This window comes from Gobio gobio (assembly GCF_949357685.1).
Source record: "Gobio gobio genome assembly, chromosome: 19".
Taxonomy (NCBI): Eukaryota; Metazoa; Chordata; class Actinopteri; order Cypriniformes; family Gobionidae; genus Gobio; species Gobio gobio.
In genome coordinates, this window is record NC_137112.1 from 32,703,038 (window position 1) to 32,723,140 (window position 20,103).

At 44.6% G+C, this 20,103-nt stretch overlaps 1 protein-coding gene across 1 annotated transcript in view; it reads left to right on the forward strand.

Annotated features, from left to right (window-relative positions):
• Positions 1–13,459, forward strand: part of csf1a (colony stimulating factor 1a (macrophage)) — a 28,140-nt gene extending 14,681 nt beyond the window's left edge. The window contains exons 5-7 of the mRNA XM_079844926.1: positions 7,515–7,704; positions 8,525–9,349; positions 12,342–13,459. Coding sequence (XP_079701052.1) covers positions 7,515–7,704; positions 8,525–9,349; positions 12,342–12,574 — 1,248 coding nt within the window. The 3' untranslated portion in view covers positions 12,575–13,459. The remainder of the gene's footprint in view (positions 1–7,514; positions 7,705–8,524; positions 9,350–12,341) is intronic.
• The last annotated feature ends 6,644 nt before the right edge of the window (positions 13,460–20,103 follow it).

The following is a 20,103-nucleotide window of genomic DNA, read 5'->3' on the forward strand; positions in this document are numbered from 1 at the left end:
CTTGGACAGTAGCTAGTGGTTTGGCAACAGAGGCCTTTGTTAAAATAGTTTTTCTTGCAGTAGTGTTGGACTGTTCATAATAAAATGTTAAGAGCTACATTTTGTTTTTGTTTATTTGTAATAAGGAATTCCCTTTCGTTCAGTCACTACGACGTACGTTAGTGACTAACGAATGGGGGTTTCGCTTAGAAGCCAATCATCTTCATCGTATTCAACAGCGCCCAATGGCAGTGCCAATGCCATGGGCATGCGGAATTTGCATGCGTAACTCCGCCCCACCTCGTGGGTATATAAGGAAGTACGCTGCGAAAATCGCATTATGTTTCTGCTTTGGAGCCAAGAGGATCTCTTCACTCCTACAAGCCTGATCTGAGTCATCGACAGCTTTCGAGACGAGCAGCTTTCCAGAGGCGTTGGTGTTACGGCGCGTTCCAGTGATCATCATACTGCCTGCCTGCTGATCTGCGCAGTGGTCCGCTAGACAGCTGGTGTGTGGTCCCTGGGCGCTTCGGCGTTCTCTGCGAAGCTTCCTCTCATAAAAGAGCTTACACGTGACGCGTCCTTTTCAGGATGTCTCGTCCGTGTACTTCTGGGTGTGGTCGGTTGCTTTCCTCTTCTGATGGGCACGAACACTGTCTGATATGTTTGGGCTTTCAGCATGCTCAGACAGCGTTCGCGGATGAGTCATGTTCTCACTGCGGGAACATGACCATCGCAATGTTGCGGTCAAGACTCCATGACCTTCGTACTGAAGTGAGAGTCCCCTCTACCACACCCCGATCTACTGAGTCCCAGAGGCCCAGTACTTCGGCTGGTGGTCAGGGTGACTTGACGGTTACGGTGTGGAACAAAGCCCCGACGCTCATGCCTCGGGCCACACCCCCGTCTTGCACATTGCAACCCGCGAGTGTTCAGATGCAGATCGCGGGGCCGGCTCCGGCCCCCCCGCGCATCTCATTTGGCGCTCCAGAGGAGGATGCGATGTCGATCACCGCATCACAAGGTGGGCTCGAGTCCTCTGGAGATGACGACTCGGCTGTGCTGCCGCCCTCGGGCGTGCCAGCATTGCCCGAGTCAGATCCAGAGCTGACAGCCATGTTGTCTCGGGCAGCCGCGAGTTTAGGGATCGAGTGGAACCCTCCACCCTGTCCCGAACGCTCAAGGCTCGATGATTGGTTTTTGGGGGCTCGCGCTGACACCCGTCAGTCCTTGCCCTCAATACCTTTCTTTCCCGAGCTGCATGAGGAACTCACGCGGTCCTGGAAGTCCCCGTTGTCTTCCCGTGACCGTTCACTGACTTCCTCCGCCTTCTCCGTCCTCGATGGGGCGGCAGCTAAAGGGTACACTGGGGTCCCTCCAGTTGAACGTTCTGTTGCGATGCAACTGTGTCCTCAGAGCGCTTCAACCTGGCGTGGTGATCCTAAGCACCCCTCCAAAGCCTGTCGATTCACATCAACCTTGGTGTCGAAATCGCACAGAGCCGCGGGGCAGGCTGCCGCTTCGCTGCATGCCATGGCGATCCTCCAGGTCTACCAGGCCAGGATCCTCAAGGACATGCACGAGGGTGGAGTTGATCCGGGGCTCTTAAATGAGCTGCGTGCCGCCACCGACCTCGCTCTCCGGGCGACGAAGGTGACCGCACGCTCCCTGGGTCAAGTGATGTCCACAAATGTGGTCCAGGAGCGTCACCTGTGGCTGAACCTGGCCGATATGCGGGACACCGAGCGAACCCGGTTCCTCGATGCCCCCATATCCCAGGCCGGCCTCTTCGGCGGGGCGGTTGAGGACTTCGCCCAACAGTTCTCAATCGCCCAGAAGCAGACTGAGGCTATTAAGCACGTACTGCCCCGGCGGCCAGCTGCTGCCTCCACCCCGCCGCCGGCGCAGTCAACTCAGTCTGCTCCACGCCGAGGACGCCCTCCTAAGGCTCCCGCCCCTCCCACCCGGTCCAAGCAGCAGCCTTCACCCGGGCCGGGTCGCGGAGGAAGCCGTAGGAAGGCGTCCAAGTCCCCTCAGGCCGCCCCGCGCCCCGCTAAACGCCAGGCCAAGCGGCGCTCCTGAGACGGACGGCTCAGGGATGGGAAATTCTTTCGAGGAGATGGTAGCAGGACCACTCCTTCCCCCGGTGGAGGGCCGGGGGAGAATCCTTTGTTCAGCTGCTGGCCCCCGGGTCAGCAGCACCCTATGTTGGTCAAAGAAAGAATTAACACTCCCATCCCTGAGCCCACAGAGTCCGGTGATGACGGTGCGCGCCACCCACGGGTCCCGCCACTCGCATCCCACTCTGTCGCCAGCCTCCTGGCAGAGCAGACCCCAGTGGAACGCTGGTCCTTCCCTGGTCTCCTCTGTCAGGACGCAGCTGTCAACCGTGCCCCCGCACCGGGACGCCCCACAGCCTCCCATGTCCGGGCCGGTGACGCTGCATCGCTGCAAGCCCACACCGGGTACGTCTGTACACCGTATGACCCCGCTGGTGCAGTTTCTGGATGTCTGGCTTCAGCTTCCAGGGCTGTCCCGCTGGGTCGAGCGGACCGTCAGGCGCGGCTATGCGATTCAGTTCGCACGGGTTCCTCCCTGCTTCCAGGGAGTCCGTTCCACCATGATCGGGGCCAACGCCCCCGTCATGCGAGCGGAGATTGCCACCCTACTGGCGAAGGGTGCGATCGAACCTGTCCCTCCAGCCGAGATGAATTGCGGGTTTTACAGCCCGTACTTCATTGTACCCAAAAAGACCGGTGGGCTACGGCCAATCCTGGACCTGCGCATCCTGAACCGTTACCTTCACCGGTTTCCGTTCAAGATGTTGACAGCGACACGCCTTTTCGAATGCGTTCGTCCACACGATTGGTTTGCAGCGATCGACCTGAAGGACGCCTACTTCCATGTCTCCATTTTGCCTCGACACAGACCGTTCCTACGGTTTGCTTTCGAGGGGCGGGCATATCAGTACGCAGTTCTACCATTCGGGCTATCTCTGTCCCCTCGCGTCTTTACGAAGATTGCCGAGGCAGCCCTTGCGCCCCTTCGGCAGCACGGGGTCCGCATCCTGAACTACCTCGACGACTGGCTCATACTGGGTCCCTCTCGAGAGCAGGTTTGCGGACACAGAGATCTGGTGCTCCATCACCTAGCCCGTCTGGGCCTTCGGGTCAACTGGGAGAAGAGCAAACTTTGCCCCGCGCAGAGGATCTCTTTTCTCGGTATGGATATCGACTCGGTCGCCATGTGCGCGCAGCTTTCGAGCGAGCGCGCGCAGTCTCTGCTGACTGCCCTTCGACAAGTCGAGGGCCAGAGTGCGGTTCCACTGAAACATTTTCAGAGGCTCCTGGGGCATATGGCATCTGCAGCCGCGGTAACGCCGCTCGGATTGCTTCATATGAGACCGCTTCAGCACTGGCTACGCGATCGAGTCCCGAGATGGGCATGGCGGTCTGGCACGCTCCGGGTCCCAGTGACTCGGGCCTGCTTACAGACACTCACCCCGTGGTCGAACCTCAAGTTTCTACGGACCGGAGTGTCCTTAGAACGAGCTTCCAGGCATGTTGTTGTGACAACAGATGCATCATCCACGGGCTGGGGTGCCATGTGCAATGGACAAGCAGCCGCGGGCTCCTGGACAGGACCCCAGCGCCTTCTGCATGTCAATTGCCTCGAGTTACTGGCTGTACGGTTCGCCCTGCACCGCTTCCGAGCGTTGCTGAAGGGTCAACATGTGCTAGTCAGGACAGACAACACGGCCGTAGTAGCGTACATCAACCACCAGGGCGGTCTACGCTCCCACCGTATGTCTCAACTCGCCCGCCATCTCGTTTTGTGGAGTCAGAAGCGCCTGAGGTCCCTTCGTGCTGTCCACATCCCTGGAGACCTGAACTGTGCAGCCGACGAGCTGTCACGGTTTCAGCCTCTCCCCGGAGAGTGGAGACTCCACCCCCAGACGATCCAGCTGATATGGGAACGGTTCGGCGACGCACAGGTAGATCTGTTTGCCTCCCAGGACTCTTCCCATTGCTCCCTGTATTATTCCCTGACCGAGGGCACCCTCGGCACGGATGCACTGGCGCACAGCTGGCCGTCCGGGCTACGCAAGTTGCGTTTCCCCCAGTGAGCCTTCTTGCACGGGTACTGTGCAAGATCAGGGAGGACAAGGAGCAGGTCGTCTTGGTCGCCCCGCTTTGGCACGGCCAGACCTGGTTCCCAGAACTCTTACTCCTTGCGACAGCCCCTCCCTGGCCTATCCCTCTGAGACCAGACCTTCTGACTCAGAGACGGGGCACCTTTTGGCACCCGCGTCCAGCGTTCTGGAAGCTCCACGTGTGGCTTCTGGACGGGACACGGCAGGTTTGAGTAGCCTTCCACCTGCGGTGGTCGCTACCATCACTTCCGCTAGAGCTGAGTCTACACGACGTCTCTACGCGTTGAAGTGGAACCTCTTCGTCACATGGTGTTCTTCCCGCCAAGAAGACCCCTGGAAATGCCCGATCGGGTCCGTGCTATCGTTTCTCCAGGAGGGGGTGGAGCGAAGGCTGTCTCCCTCCACCCTGAAAGTGTACGTGGCCGCAATATCTGCCTACCACGATCTCCTGGGAGACAAAAAGGTAAGTCAGCACGACCTGGTCATCAGGTTCCTGAGGGGAGCGAGGAGACTGAATCCTCCTCGCTCTCCTCTCGTTCCCTCTTGGGACCTCTCAGTAGTCTTAAGTGCTCTGCAGAGGCCTCCCTTTGAGCCTTTGCGGTCGGCCGAGATTAAGTTCTTGTCTATGAAGACGGCTCTGCTGACCGCATTGGCCTCGCTTAAGAGGGTCGGGGACCTGCAAGCATTTTCGGTTGACGAAGCGTGCCTTGAGTTCGGGCCGGCTAACTCTCACGTGATCCTGAGACCCCGGCCCGGATATGTGCCCAAGGTTCCTACCACTCCGTTCCGAGATCAGGTGGTGAACCTGCAAGCGCTGCCTTTGGAGGAGGCAGACCCAGCCTTGGCATTGCCTGTCCAGTACGCGCTCTCCGCGCCTACGTAGACATGACGCAGTGTTTCAGGACCTCAGACCAGCTCTTTGTCTGTTATGGTGGAGAGCGGAAGGGAAGTGCTCTCTCAAAGCAGAGGTTGTCTCACTGGGTGGTGGACACCATTGTTTTGGCTTACCAGCAGCAAGGTCGACCATGTCCCCTTGGTGTGAGGGCACACTCCACCCGGAGTGTGGCCTCCTCTTGGGCTCTAGCGCATGGCGCCTCGCTAACAGACATCTGCAGAGCTGCAGGCTGGGCGACACCCAACACATTCGCCAGATTCTACAATCTCCGAGTGGAGCCAGTGTCCGACTTTGTACTCGCCCCCCCGAGGGGCCGGTAATGGACCACGCTCAGGTGTCTTCGCTTGCTCGCCATTCCACTCCCATGACTGGATACGTGCGATATTTTCCTCAGGTGAGCTCCCCGAGAGCCCTGAGCTCCTCCAGCACTGTCGACGCCGACATCAGTTCAGTCTGCCCTTTCGAGCCCAGACCCTCATGTCCGGCCAGGTGCTCCGTGTGCATGGTTCCCCTCTGGCGACCCCCACACGAGTATTCCCACCGTAAGCCTCCTCAGTGAGCAGGTGTCTTTCCCTTGGCAAGTCCCTGCCACCCCTAGGGTTAAAAATCCACCTTCGGCTGGTACCCTAGAGATCTTCCATATGCAACCCTCAGCGGGTCATGTGTGTATTCTCTAAGTCCTCCCTACGGTAGGCATCTTGGCATTCCCTCACTGGGATATGCTTCCCAGTGTACCTTGGTAATCCTGTGATAAGTGGGAGTCCTAGGGCCTTAAGTGGCGGGATCTCACACTTACGCAGGGCACTGGATGACAGCTGAGTGGCGCTGTTTTACAGGTTCCCCCATTCGTTAGTCACTAACGTACGTCGTAGTGACTGAACGAAAGGGAACGTCCGGTTACGTATGTAACCCTCGTTCCCTGAGGAGGGAACGGAGACGTACGTTTCCTTAGCCACGTCAGCTGTGCTGCCTGGAACGCGAGGAGTTCAGTCTTGGCTCCTGCAGCAGTAACATAATGCGATGTTCGCAGCGTACTTCCTTATATACCCACGAGGTGGGGCGGAGTTACGCATGCAAATTCCGCATGCCCATGGCATTGGCACTGCCATTGGGCGCTGTTGAATACGATGAAGATGATTGGCTTCTAAGCGAAACCCCCATTCGTTAGTCACTAACGTACGTCTCCGTTCCCTCCTCAGGGAACGAGGGTTACATACGTAACCGGACGTTCAGTTCCCTACCTGTCAGTCACATAGACATGGTGTAGATGACTGACATGGGTCACACTTGGAAGCCCCAAACACCTCTTAGAAGGAGTTCTTAGAAATAATCTTAGAAAAGGCCAATGAGAATTGGCGAGATAAATTTTCATGCCACTCCCCCAGACATGCATGTATAACAGGTAGACGGTGTGCATCACCCATTCAGATTTGTTCTTCAGGGCAGAGTGAGTGTCGCCTATACACAAGCTCAATCCCTTCATCCTCTGAAATGGAAGCAAATGAGAGCGTTTTTCCCTCTCAAAGATGTCCGCCTGTGTGTTTTTGGATGCAGTCGATATCTTTCAACCTTGGAAATTCACAATCGGGAATAGGGACTGACAGATAGGGAATGTCTCGGTTACTGTTGTAACCTCCATCAGGGAACGAGATGTGGTGTCCCTCCAGCCACAATGCTGAACTAACTTCTGAATGGTAAATGGACTACATTTATATAGCGCTTTTAACAGACCAATGGCCATCCAAAGCGCTTTATACATTGCCTCACATTCACCCATTCACACACCGACGGCGGTGTCAGCCATGCAAGGCGCCATCCAGCTCGTCGGGAGCAGCTGGGGTTAGGTGTCTTGCTCATGGACACCTCGACACTTGGTCAAGTGGAACCGGGGATCGAACCACCAACCTTCCGGTTTGTAGACAACCTACATGAACTAGTGAACCACTGCTGGGACACTATCTCGGTTCCTCAGCACAAACCTAAATGAGTGATGCACCCTGTCCTGTCCCCCTTTTATATCCGTATGTCTGGGGGAGTGGTATGCAAATTACACTCACTAATTCTCATTGACCTTTTCTCAAAGTATCAGAAGTGTTTGGGGCTTCTAAGTGCGACCCTTAGTGTATTTGAAACTTAGTCATCGACTCCATGTCTCTTTCCCTCGTTCCCGGAGGTTACAACAGTAGACATTATGCCTATTAAGTTAACTTATTCTCTACCCACATTAAGTTATTGGACCACATTCTCAGCAAGTCCAGAGGAAACTTTTCCAGTTGCAGTCTTAATTAAATCACAGATGAATGCCATGATGCATTGTATGTCTTTGTCTACTCTATTTTAAAAAACAGGTCAGACTGTTCATTTTCTTTGGCAGGATGCACATGGGGAAAATCATTGTATTAAATATAGTTACTTTCATATGCCCTGTAACCCTTTCATACATACTTTCATATGCCATGTAACCTGAACATGTTTTACACCTTACAGGATAGCCCAACGAAATTCATAAGAATCCACATGACTTGGCCCAGGACAGCATTGGAGAAAGCTGAGGAAGTGATTCGCATGTATATGGGTCTAATGACTCAGAGCGACAAACCTGTGGACTGGAACTGTGAAGAGGAGTACACAGAGGATTACCCAGAATCCACCATTGCACCTCTCAGCCAAACAGCAGGTACCACAACTGCAAAGTCCAGTAAAATCATAGAATTAAGCAATATTACACTCAAAAGTTTGCTAGGACTTTTATGCAAGAATATTTAACTAGCTTTGTATTGCTACAATGTCAGTAGTATGAGTAAATCAATAAGGTGTACTCCATGTCTCCATGTTACCTGAACCCAGATCTACCCATTTATTTATCAGCAAAAGTCTGTAGACTTTTGACAGCGCAGCGCTTTTGTTAAAACTACAGATGATACTTTCATGGCCAGTGCATTATGGCTGTTGACGTTTCCCTAGCTTTCTTGCAAAAGGGTCATGTACTGTAGCAAAGGTTTTGAAAACACCTAGACAGACAAGTTATTACAAACCTATCTTGCCAACAGAGAACAATCTGTTTACTAACTTACATGTTAGATAATATTGGCAGATGCTTTGTCTACTTTTGCACTGCCAACATAAATAGTTCTGAATGAAGCTGAAGTAGAATTGTTGCGCGACTCCAAGCAACACACAGTTGTAAACTTTTGAAAGGTTCATAAATAATCATTTGATTATTCATTTTTCAATTAATCAGTGTTTTTGAATTATTCTTTCAAATCAAAAAGACTCACTCATAAAGACACTTGTTGACACCTACCCACTGGTATACCAATGCAACCTGCAAACACAGACGTCAATGTAAATATAAATGAATTCCTTAAAAAAAGATAAAGAAGCTTAGAGCATAACAGGCTCAAGAAATTGATAAAAATGAGCAAAATATTATAGCAAAAAGCCAGCTAGTCTCACTTAAGTTGCTTTTGCTATAATTTGCATTACATTTTCTCTAGGAGCATCTGAATGCCCCTGCATTTGTCCAACAGTGAGCAGTGGATCATCTAGGACATCTGCATCTGCAAGCCAATGGAATATCTACTTGAAATCCACTCAATCCCCACAAAGATCCACTTTTTCACCAGCAGTAACCTTGCAGAGTGTTAGTGAGGGAACTAAACAATTCAAGTCTGCTGTCCCAGTAACCAAACACCAAACTCTAGCTCCAGGGACACCGACTACATGGAGATCAATGCAAGGAGATTTACCCAACGTCCTCTTTGGTAGCACTCCAGCTTTACGTGAAGAAACTTCAAACTCAGAGATGGAGAATATGCCATCATCTGATATTTTCCCTTCATTTACACATTATAAGGATATATTTCCAAGCAGAACTGACTCAACTCTTCAGTTGACCGCATCTGCTCCCTATCAAAAAAGCACAAGAGATAACACACAGGAGGGTGTGGAGAGGAGCACGCCGCTTTTACTTGCCAAGAGGTCTTTAGATTCTAAAAGCCAGGAAGGACCACCCCGTTCCTATGTGAAATTATCCCAGAACTGGGTTACTGCAACATCTGAGCCAACATATAAAGATATGAAGAGCGCACAGATAAAAGGCAAATCTTTCCAGATGCTTCAAATAAGTAAACACATTGTGCCAGTCACAACCACAGCTCTGTCTTCTTTGAAAGCAGCTGCACATTCATCAGAAGGTCTGAGCATCCTCAGTGAACAGCCAGGTCATAGCCCTCCTGAAAATTTCCAAACACACACCCAAAGTCCGATGAGGGTGCCAAGGAATTTCATGGGAACCATCCATGAGTCAAAGCTCAGCAAGGGTGAGGATGTTAGATAGACTATATACTGTATATTATTTTTTATACACTATTATAGTTATCATCCATATTTTAAGTATTCTTTCTTTTTTTTAATTTGTGTTTAAATAGTAATTATTGCTATGCGCTGTTGTCATTTTTATAAGGATATATAAAGTAATCAAAAATATTGAACCCCCATTGCAAATCAAAATTTTTGGATTATTTGGATAATTTACAAACTTTCAGCTGTTTTCAATGAACAAATCAAACAAAAGTAATTGAAATAGCTCAAACAACAAATGTTTCAAGTGGTTTCCCCAAATTCAACTGAAAATGCAGCTTTCAATGACTTCTGCAGTCTTAAAATTATTCAACCCCTTCATGGCAAACATCTTACTTAGTAGACCACCCTTTTGCGGTTATTAACTGCTGCAAACAAGATGTATAACCAGACACCAGCTTCTGGTAGCGTTTCTGAGGAATCTTAGCCCATTTCTCATGAGCGGTGGCCTCCAGTTTAGTAACATTCTTGCGTGCTGTAACTGCCTTCTTCAAAACCCACCAGAGATTTTCCATGGGGTTCAAGTCAGGTAACTGTGAGGGCCACTCTTTCAGAACTTCTTCTGCAACCAAGCCTTGGTGGAATTTGAGGTATGCTTGGGATCATTGTCCTGTTGTTAGGTCCAATGACACCCAAGGTTCAGCTTCGTTTTCTCCTAGGATTTCCTGATATACAAAAATGAATCCAACTTGCCTTCCACACGCTGCAGGTTTCTAGTGCCAGAGGAGGCAAAGCAGCCCCAGAGCATCACCGCATTTAACTTTGAACTTGCGAACCATGTTCACAACAGTGTCTCTAAGAATATTTAGTGCTTTCGCTATCTTTTTGTATCCTGTTCAATGTTTAGGAAGGGCTTCTCTTAACTTTTTGGACCATTCTTTTGACTTAGACATGTTTCTAACATGCAGTCAAACGTGACACTCAACAAACCTAGCCCGTTCAGATATTTCATGTGTTCTAGCTTAAGCACACCTATTGCAACCAATGAAGCCCTTGATTAGTTGCATCAGGTTTGTTTGAGACAACACCTGTTTTGCAGATTTGTGCTTTTGCGAGGGATTCTGTTCAAGGCATTCTGTGCATTTTCAGTTGAATTTGGGGAAACCACTTGAAACATTTGCTGTGTTGAGCTATTTTAATGAGTTTTGTTTGATTTGTTCATTGCAAAGGGCTGAAAGTCTACAAATAGGCTATTGCCAATAAACCTGGGTCCGTATTCACAAAACATTTCATCTTAGCACTAAAAGTTCTCCTAAATAGCAGTAAAAGTTCTTAGTTTTCTCTTAAAACCTATTCAGAAAGCTGCTGAGATCAACTTTTACTAAGGAACAGAGAGAAATCTTATAGGGATAGTTCACCCGAAAATGAAAATTAGCCCATGATTTACTCACCCCCAAGACATCCTAGGTGTATATGCCATTGTTCTTTCAGACGAATACAATCCGAGTTATATTAAAAAAGTCCAGGCTAATCCAAGCTTTTTAATAGCAGTAATAGTTGCTCTGTTTTTGAAGTCCATAATAAATGCATCTGTCCGTCGAATAACGTGCTCCACACGGCTCCGGGAGGTTAATAAAGGCCGTCTGAAGTGAATTGATGCATTTGTGTAAGAAAAATATCCATATTTAAAACTTTATCATGTAAAGTTCCAGCCGATCGCCTTCTGTGGAAAAGTGTTGAAAGTGCTTTCACTTTCAACACTTTTTCCAAGAATGTCATATACACCTAGGATGACTTGAGGGTGAGTAAATCATGGGCTAATTTTCATTTTTGGGTGAACTATCCCTTTAAGCTAAGGATAAGGGGCGAGGTTGACCTCGTTGCTATGGATGATGTCATCACACTTACTATACACACATTGGCTGATGGGGGAGGAGTTTCTGTCAGTGATAGAAATATTGTGGAACGATGTATCATGTTGCCATATCCGAATAAAGATTTTAAAATAAAAAGTTGCCATATTCAAATACAGTTTAAAAAAAAAAGAATGTATTCAAATAAAGATTTTTAAAAGTAGGCTGTCACTAATTAAACAAGTATGTATATGTTCAGCTAATTGTCAGCCTCTCTTAAAATTCAAGCGAGAAATTATGTTTTATAAACAAAGTTCGGGAGGAGCACTATCTTATCAACTCAAGAGGAGACATATATAGAGTACACAGAGCCAACTCACCAAGTTACCTCAACTGTTTTCTGCATCCCTCCGACACCTCGACTCTTCACTTTCAGCCCAGTCGGGGATTCAGGGAAAACTCTGGATTTGGGCTAAATTTCCGGGCTCAGAGCCCTTGATCCCCTTGGACAGCACGCCAAATAGGATTATTTTACTCTTTTAATCTATTCGATAATTTGTAAGTGGGAACTCTTGAAACAACTGCCACAGGTAATCCGACATTATTTAATTATTTGCCTTATTGTTATGATAGGACAGTGAGTAGACAAGAAGCGAAGTGGAAGAGAGAAAGGGGAGAAAGCCATTAGGATTGTGTGATTTAGTCTTAGTGATTTAGGAGTCATCTGGACTACTCCTAACTTATCACAGATTTAGGAGCTACTAGTTTTAATGCTAAAATGCTTTGAGCAAAAATGTAGGAGTCCTAAAATAAGGACTGACACGCCCATTATTTTTAAGAGTTTAAAGAGTCAATAAATATATTGGTCAATATAATAAATTGGTAAGTTAGGAGCTACGTTTATCAGATATGCAATGGGGACTGAATAATTTTGATTACAACTGTATGTATGCCAATATGTATAGTATGTTTATTTTAGGTTTTATATAGGTTATTTTTTTTACTTAATTTCAATTAACAAAAATAGTTTTAGTTAACAATATTAACCCTGAATAGTAGACGTCAACGATCAACATGCGTCTCAAGCAGAAGAATGCGTTCAAGGTCATGTGTTACCAATTCTGTGATGATTCACCAAAAATACCATTGGTTTCCACAGACAGCAGATCCCAGGAGGACAGGCAGGGGATGAAGGACCAGACTCATCCAGACAGCAAAACAAAGAGGAACTCTGCCACAGAACAATCCAGCATTTTAATCATCTCTTTTGGCACCGTGCTTATAATTGCACTAGGGTGCGGTGGACTTCTGCTCATAACTCTCCTATTTTATAGACAGCAAAAAGTAAGTGACCCACAATGCATTTTTGCCCTTCTAAAGAGACCTGCTTAGACCGGCATCCTGGTCAGTGCTGGAGTGGTGTTGATCTAGCCTGAGAAGCCTGCTGGGACTAGTAGCCAAAACATATGCTGGTGATTAGCTCTGGTGGTCTTTTCAGCAGGGTGTCCCAAGTGATCTCAGTCAAACAGAAAAATCAACATTCTTTAAAGTTTCCAACATGAAGACACTTCAAAAAGAACAGAAACCAAGAGGTGATAAAGTAAATTATTTATTCAAAACAAACTATATTTTGACAGACAAAATATCAGCAGGTTGCTTTTTCTCATTCAGTATGGAATTATAATACAAAGGATTTTAATTGCTCAAAAGGTGTCCACAATCAGGATATAGTACTAGAACAGGAAATGAATGATCTTACAGGTGGTCCATTGACATGATATAGCCTATGAAATATGTAAGTGTTCTTGCACAAAATAAACTTGACGCATTAATCTTGTTCTTCTTTGCACATTTTGCCCAGTCAAACTGACCATGACATCTTGAATGGAATATATCACTAATTCTTAGAAAAAGAAAAAAGAGAGTTCATTTTCAGAGAGTCAGTTCAAGATTTTACTTGTTTTGATATTCAAACACACAAATATATATATGGTGTATATAAATAAATAAATTCTGTATATTCAGGGCAGGTGGGACGAAGCCACAGTCAAAGTGCTGTATTTATGTCAGAAGCAAATAATTAATCTAATGATTTGCTTGGCTCATATTGATAAAAGGAATCTAACAACAATATATTTTGTGCAGTACCAAAAAACAAATGAGTATAACAGATTAAAGAAACTGCTGACGCCGGTGCTTTGTAGAACGTGAAACAGTCAACATTAGCAGTGTGTTTGTCCTTAAAACTACCCATTTACAATAAAGCAATCTCATGTTACCTGGTTAGTTTGTTGCAGTTTTCTTTTGTTTGTTTTTTTTGGTCAATGTCTCTGTCTTTTCACAGATGCGCATTACTGTTTTTTTGTCACATGCTACATCTCTCCTCTAACATATGACTTTAATAAAATAATAATAGACGTCAGGGCAGAAGTATGTGCAAAGAATTAGTTGACCCAAAAATGAAAATACTGTCATTAGTTACACACCCTCGTGTCTCCAATCCCATCAACAATTTAATACTTTTATAGTGCTTTTGCATCCTCATGTGGACTAATTGCATGGAAAAGAGCAACTGGGTCAAGTTCTCCTTTTGTGTTCACAGAAGAAATAGTAAGTCATACAGGTCTCGAAGGACATGAGAGCGAGTAATTGATGACAGAACTCTTATTTTGGGTGAGCTATCCCTGTAACGCTCAGGTTCTTGGCAGATGAAGATGACACCTGGTTTATTAATAAGACTCAAATAATAAGCCAATGTGCAAGACCGTGTCCACAGGACACAACCAATACCGGACAATGAACTGAAAACAAGCAGGAATTAAATACTCAGATGATTAACTTAAATGACGAACAGCTGTGATAATGTGGTTAGTGTCCATGGTGACAGACTGTGGCGGGAAATAGAACAAAGGAACACATGTGACTGATGAAAATAAACTGAATGTCCATGAGAACTAAAACAAACTGAATATAACTGTGACAATCCCTTTAAAAGACCCTTTTAGTCATCAAGGCAAACATTTCAAAAGATGTGTCATGCTGGTAAAGGAAATGGTAAATAACTGACACATGTAGGAAACTCGGGTGTGTCTTCAGTAGGAATCTTTATTGAGAACTTACCATTTGGCGCTGCAGACATCAAGCCTGATAGGGCTTTTCTAGGGCTAATCTATACATTGTAGTTTCAGTATAACTATACAACTCAGACAACTTCATGATATCAAGCATTTATCATCAACTGCCACCATTCAGAGAAAGACAAAAGGTGATACCCTCAGTTACCAGACTTGTTTGACTCACAATATGGAGAACAGGAACTGGCAGAAACCTCCAACTAGAAACGATGACAGAATCTGTCATCTTTCATTTTATCTGTCATCATCTACCTTGGGTTAGTTCACCCAAAAATGTAAATTTTGTCATTAATTACTCACCCTCATTAGCCTGGATGCCAGCCAAACTTAGCCCCGCCCACAACATTTGAGCGCGGGCAGTTCGGTCTGGACTTGATCCGTAGAGGAGCAATTATGCCTGAACAGTAACTGTTCGGACCAATGAAATTGTCAGGGCGGGCTTTAGACGATGATGGACAGATGATCAACAGTAACGTAATCATCCACATCATCAAAGGCGCTTGGGTTGAATTTGTTCTAATCCTAAACGGAGAACTTGTTCATATGCATTCACCTTTACTATTTCTCTCAGAAATGATGATCGTGTTGGTAAGTACTCTGTGTATCCTTACAGTCTTTTTTTTACAACACCGGCAAAGATCGTTTACACTCATCTTTTTCTTCTAACGTAACTTATTCCAGCGTGTGGGCAGACAGGGTTGCCAAGTTTTTACAACAAAACCCGCCCAATTGCTACTCAAAACTAGCCAAAAACAAGGGAGGGGGGGGGGGGGGGGGGTTCTCCAGAAAAAAAGGGCATTTGGGGGGTAAAATATGTGTTATTTTGGCAGGGATGCTTGCTAAAATTCACATTACTGGGTCTGTATATCACATAATTGGGGTCGCTTCTACCCGCGGACATGAAAAAAAAACCTGCGGACTTGGCAACACAGTGCAGTTGAGTTCTGTTGACATTTGACAACTAACGTTATGCGTCGCTCCGTTTCTCTTATTGGTTGTAGGTCTATCCAATTGAGGTCTTTCCTGGTTCGGTTGAAACATGCCCCATAATCACAGCCCAATGGAGCAGTATCAGACTCAAATAGAGTCAAATAGACTCTGACTAGAATTGAGTATTACTACGTCAGGCTACACCCTCATGTCATTCCAAACCCATAAGACTTTTGTTCATCTTCAGAACACAAATTAAGATAATTTTAATCAAATTTGGAGAGATTTCTGTCCCTCCATTGACAGCTACGCAACTAGTAATTATTTTATGGTGTGCCCCCTCAGCACTTGGTGTCCTACGCGCAGCGCAGGGTGGAAGCGGCGGCACTGGATATGATAAACGGAAGCTCAAGCATGTTTGCTTGACATGCGAGAACCAATGAGGATTCACTTTGTGTTTCACAGCACGTTTAAGCTTCCGCAAGAACCAATGAGGTTTGTTCTTGCGCGTCAAGCAAGTACGGTTGAGCTTTTTTTTAATGTTCGCTGATCAATGTTCATATGTGAATAAAAGCCTAAAATCAATCTATTCATCATGTAAAGCGATCGCATCTCTTCAGAAAATTTGGACTAAACCACTCGATTTTTATGGATTACTTTTACGATCTCCCCGATGAATGAAAGTCTTACGTGGTTTGGAACAACTTGAGAGTGAGTAAATGATGACAGAAGTTTTGGGTGAACTATCCTTTTAAATGGTAAATACAATGTGTTTCACGTTAGTTTTCATGTGATGGAATATCAAGACATAGGATCAGCAGATAAACATGTTATTTGAAGTCTGTCAATGAGATAATGTCAATCAATTTGACATCAATTCCTTTTTAATTCACATTGTTACAATAACAAAACTAGGTATAGTTCTACAAAATGGAGAGCAGTATAAATAGATGGGATAATCATACACAGGTGAGAGTAATGACAAATCAATCAATAATCTCCATTTTGTAGAACTATACCTTGACAAAGGCTACTAGCCGGAGTGCTGGTAAATACATATGTTTAAGAGAGTGTGCGGTTGTTCTCTTTCAATTAAGTTCTTTCCTTCAACTTGCACCTCAAAATGTGAGCATCTGCTTTGCCTTACTGTGCTATGGAAGCTATAATTCGCACACAAAAAGTACTCATTCAAGACAGTGTTTGATATAAATTATTTATGCAGCTGGACATGGAGACATAAAAGAACAGATAAGTAATTGAAAACAATAATTAATATGTCATTAAGATGCACTGTAGCATGTTAAACAACAAACAAACAAACAGAAAATCTAATCCATTTCACCAGCCCTAGATATTTTAAATGCAATTCTTGTGGTTTTAAAACGGAACTCTGTCATAAAAGGTCTCAAACAGTGTAGCAATAAGGCTAGAGCAGTTTATTGATGTGAGGTTTTGGTGGTCAAGTTTTATTTAGTTCGATCATGAAGTCATTGTGACACTATTGATGAAGCCTTTAGCATTAAACGTTAGAGCTATTTTAAAGACCGCTTATAACATTTGTTATATCTCACCGGTCTTTGTCTTTCCTGTTCTTTCATCGATTGCGTACACTGCACTTTCTACATCTTAATTCGATGACATTGGCTTATTGGCAATGCATCGATTACCACAGGGTTAACTTCTTTGTGCAAAGCTGTGGTTTAGTGCAAAATGTCAGAACTGGCCTGAAATGTCTCATTTGCATGGTTTATATTAAGAGAAGAAAAAAAGATTTAGGTCCACACACAAACTACATAATGCTGTTTTTGTCTACAGCACAGATCTAGCATGTGCTGGTGGAGATTTAACCAAACCACCAAATTTCACACACCAAACCTCTGTGGATGTGCCAAAAATGATTGGAATCCTCCTTGCATCGGTTTACGTTGCGCAACAGTCAATCCCTTTTTACTGCCTGTGGAAAAGCACTTTTGTGTAATTAAATGTTTAATTATGTGACAATGACAATTTTGATGAAGAAAAAAAAAAGGTTCGGTTTTATTAAGATTTTATTAAAAACAATCAGTTTTGGACTAACAAAATAATGATGTGCCTGCAGCTGAGTGGAGCGGACAGATCAAAGTCCATTATTAGCCGGATGTGAGCAATGCAATGGCATTTCTTTGTTGCCCTGCCACTAAAGATGGAACCCCCTTCAACTTCAGCATCTGTTATGAAATGAACTGCGTTTATTTTAATCCCTAAACAAAACCACATGCAGGCGATGTTTCTAAAAGTCTGTAGCAAAGCTTCTATGACACAAAGTCTGAAACATACTGGAGCAATATTCACAAAGACATGCACTTTAAGTTCATTGAACCACAATTACTGCTTCTGAATTTAAAGCAGTTGCACAAAAGGCTCACTCTGTGCAGTACCTGAAAGGAGTGCCGCGATACAAAGCTAATTTTGTAATGAATTCAATTCGAACGCGAACTCCAAATAGATGCGTTTCTTGGAACCTGGATGTCTCCTCTAATTATTTACTTATTTAAACATCTGTGTTTTATCAGAATAAAGAGGGTGACTTTAAAAGTCCTTTTGGGTTGTTTTGAGGGTTTGTGTTTATCAGATATTCGAATGTGTGGTTAGGGTTGTTTATATCACATAAAAAAGTTTTGGCCTTACAATGAGAAGGATGATATAATGTTGAATGGCACTGGTTCATGCACAAATGTATACACCCCCGTATAGTAACACATGCCACGATTGATACCACCAAGCGGTGGGACACTGTCAGTGCAAGCTGATGCAATCCACCACCAACATTGACATTTTGAAGTGCGGCATATCAAATATTAAACCTGTAAATATCAAATATTGAAAACTGCATCAAACAAGTGGTGGTATTGGGAAATATCAAAGTTATATTTAAAAATTGTCCTTTTATAACAATGTTCCAAGGGGTTGCGCTCCTTGTGCTTCGTGAGATTTTTATGGTTTCAGGCCCTAAATGAAAAATGATGCTTGACGGTGGAAAAAGCAAGTGTCAATAGTGAAGAAGGGGCATATGTTTGTTATGTTTGTTTTGATGTCTGCACATCTAAATGAGTTATTTATTACTGCTAGACTTTCACAGATGCATGTCTGGATGCATGTCTGGGTACTTCCTGTCAGGATGTGGTGTTTTATGATCTGAAAAATACACTAAAAAGTGTGCCTGAAAATCCACTGGAAAAAAATGCCCCCCCATCCCTTATGCTTATGTAACCATGTTCACATTTCACTGTAAACATTTTTTATGTGCGATTTATTTTAAAAAAATTATGGCTACAATATTACACATTATATTTTTGAGTAGTTTTTAAGGCTGTTTTAGAAGGATTTGTCTTTGGCTGACACAATGAATTTAATATATTTAGTGAAATGTGCTATTGTTGACTCTCAAAAGTGTGTGATTTAGAGTGAATGGAAATGACCAGTTTATATTTGACTATGAATTATGTTGTACAATTAAAAACATGTATGCTGCTAGCACAGCACAAGTAGGAACAAACGTGTTACTGCTCAGGCAATAGCAAAGTTATTGCTCATTGAAAAAAGCAACATGCTTCATAACATTAGTACATGCAGTTATTCACAACCTAACCATAAGCTCTACTCTTCTGCACAATGGTAACGAACTTCAACATTACAGAAATTCTTTCAAATGTCAAACATAACTGTTTCCTTTCACTCAAAAACACATAAAATAACACTAAATTTCAATATTTACTCTCCATTTCCAGCCATATGCAATGCATGCTGGGAATTAGTCTCTAAATAAAACCGCATAATTTAACTAATTTTCTTAAAATAAATAGGTAGCCTTTTTCCCTTAAAGTGGTCATGAACTGGCTTTTTAATTTTTTATACTGTTGTCTGAGGTCAACTTATTACGTTTGCGTGGTTTTTACATTTAAAAACATCATAATGAATAAGTAATAGGCTATTTTCTGCCCTGGTTTTGAGCCTCTCTCCTGGAACGCTCTGTTTTTATGGGCGTGCCGCACTGAAGACTTTCAAGTAAACGCCCACTGCTATGATTGGATAACAGTTTTGCATAATAATGAGTTTCGGCTCCCCCGTAAGTACATGTGGGGAATTGTTTTGAAAACTTCCAATGTGGAGAAAAGGCAACCGGAATCCGCCCACAGGGCTCGCAAAATGTCTTTATCAAACAAACAAAATTATTTATCTCTCATCCACCCGCAACTAATATGAATGTTATTTTGTATTACTTGGCCCGCCCGATTGGTGGATATATCCGCGAACCGCGCATCACTAACACATACACACACTCACACACACACACACATACACACACACACACATCAGCAAAACTTCACTGCAGACAAATAAGCATGTTCAAAACTTCCGCAATATAATCAGTAGATTAAGCGGCATTTCACCACACTCAGACGTCATAGCCTGGCACATTCTGAGATCGAGCGCTGGCCTGGTGTCAATAAAAGCTTTTCATTGACTAACAAGGATGTTTTCAGCTATGAAACTTACAGGACATTCTTATATCACAATTAATTTTTATCAAAGGCTGAATGAAAAGCTGATTTCTCAATTCATGACCCCTTTAATTTTATTAGCTTAATTTGGTTCCTCAATTCAAGCCTCAAAACTGCTTAAGTTTCCTTTAAAAAAAAGAAGGAAAATGTAGGCTTATCTCTCGGTTTTTATCAGTGAAATATTCTCAATATTTTTTAATTACCACCTTAATTTTTTTAATGAAAATTGCAAGACAGATTATTAATTTTTTACAGTGACATGCACATCTTTTAATAGAATGTTAAAGTGACAATTAAACTGCAACATGAAAATGAT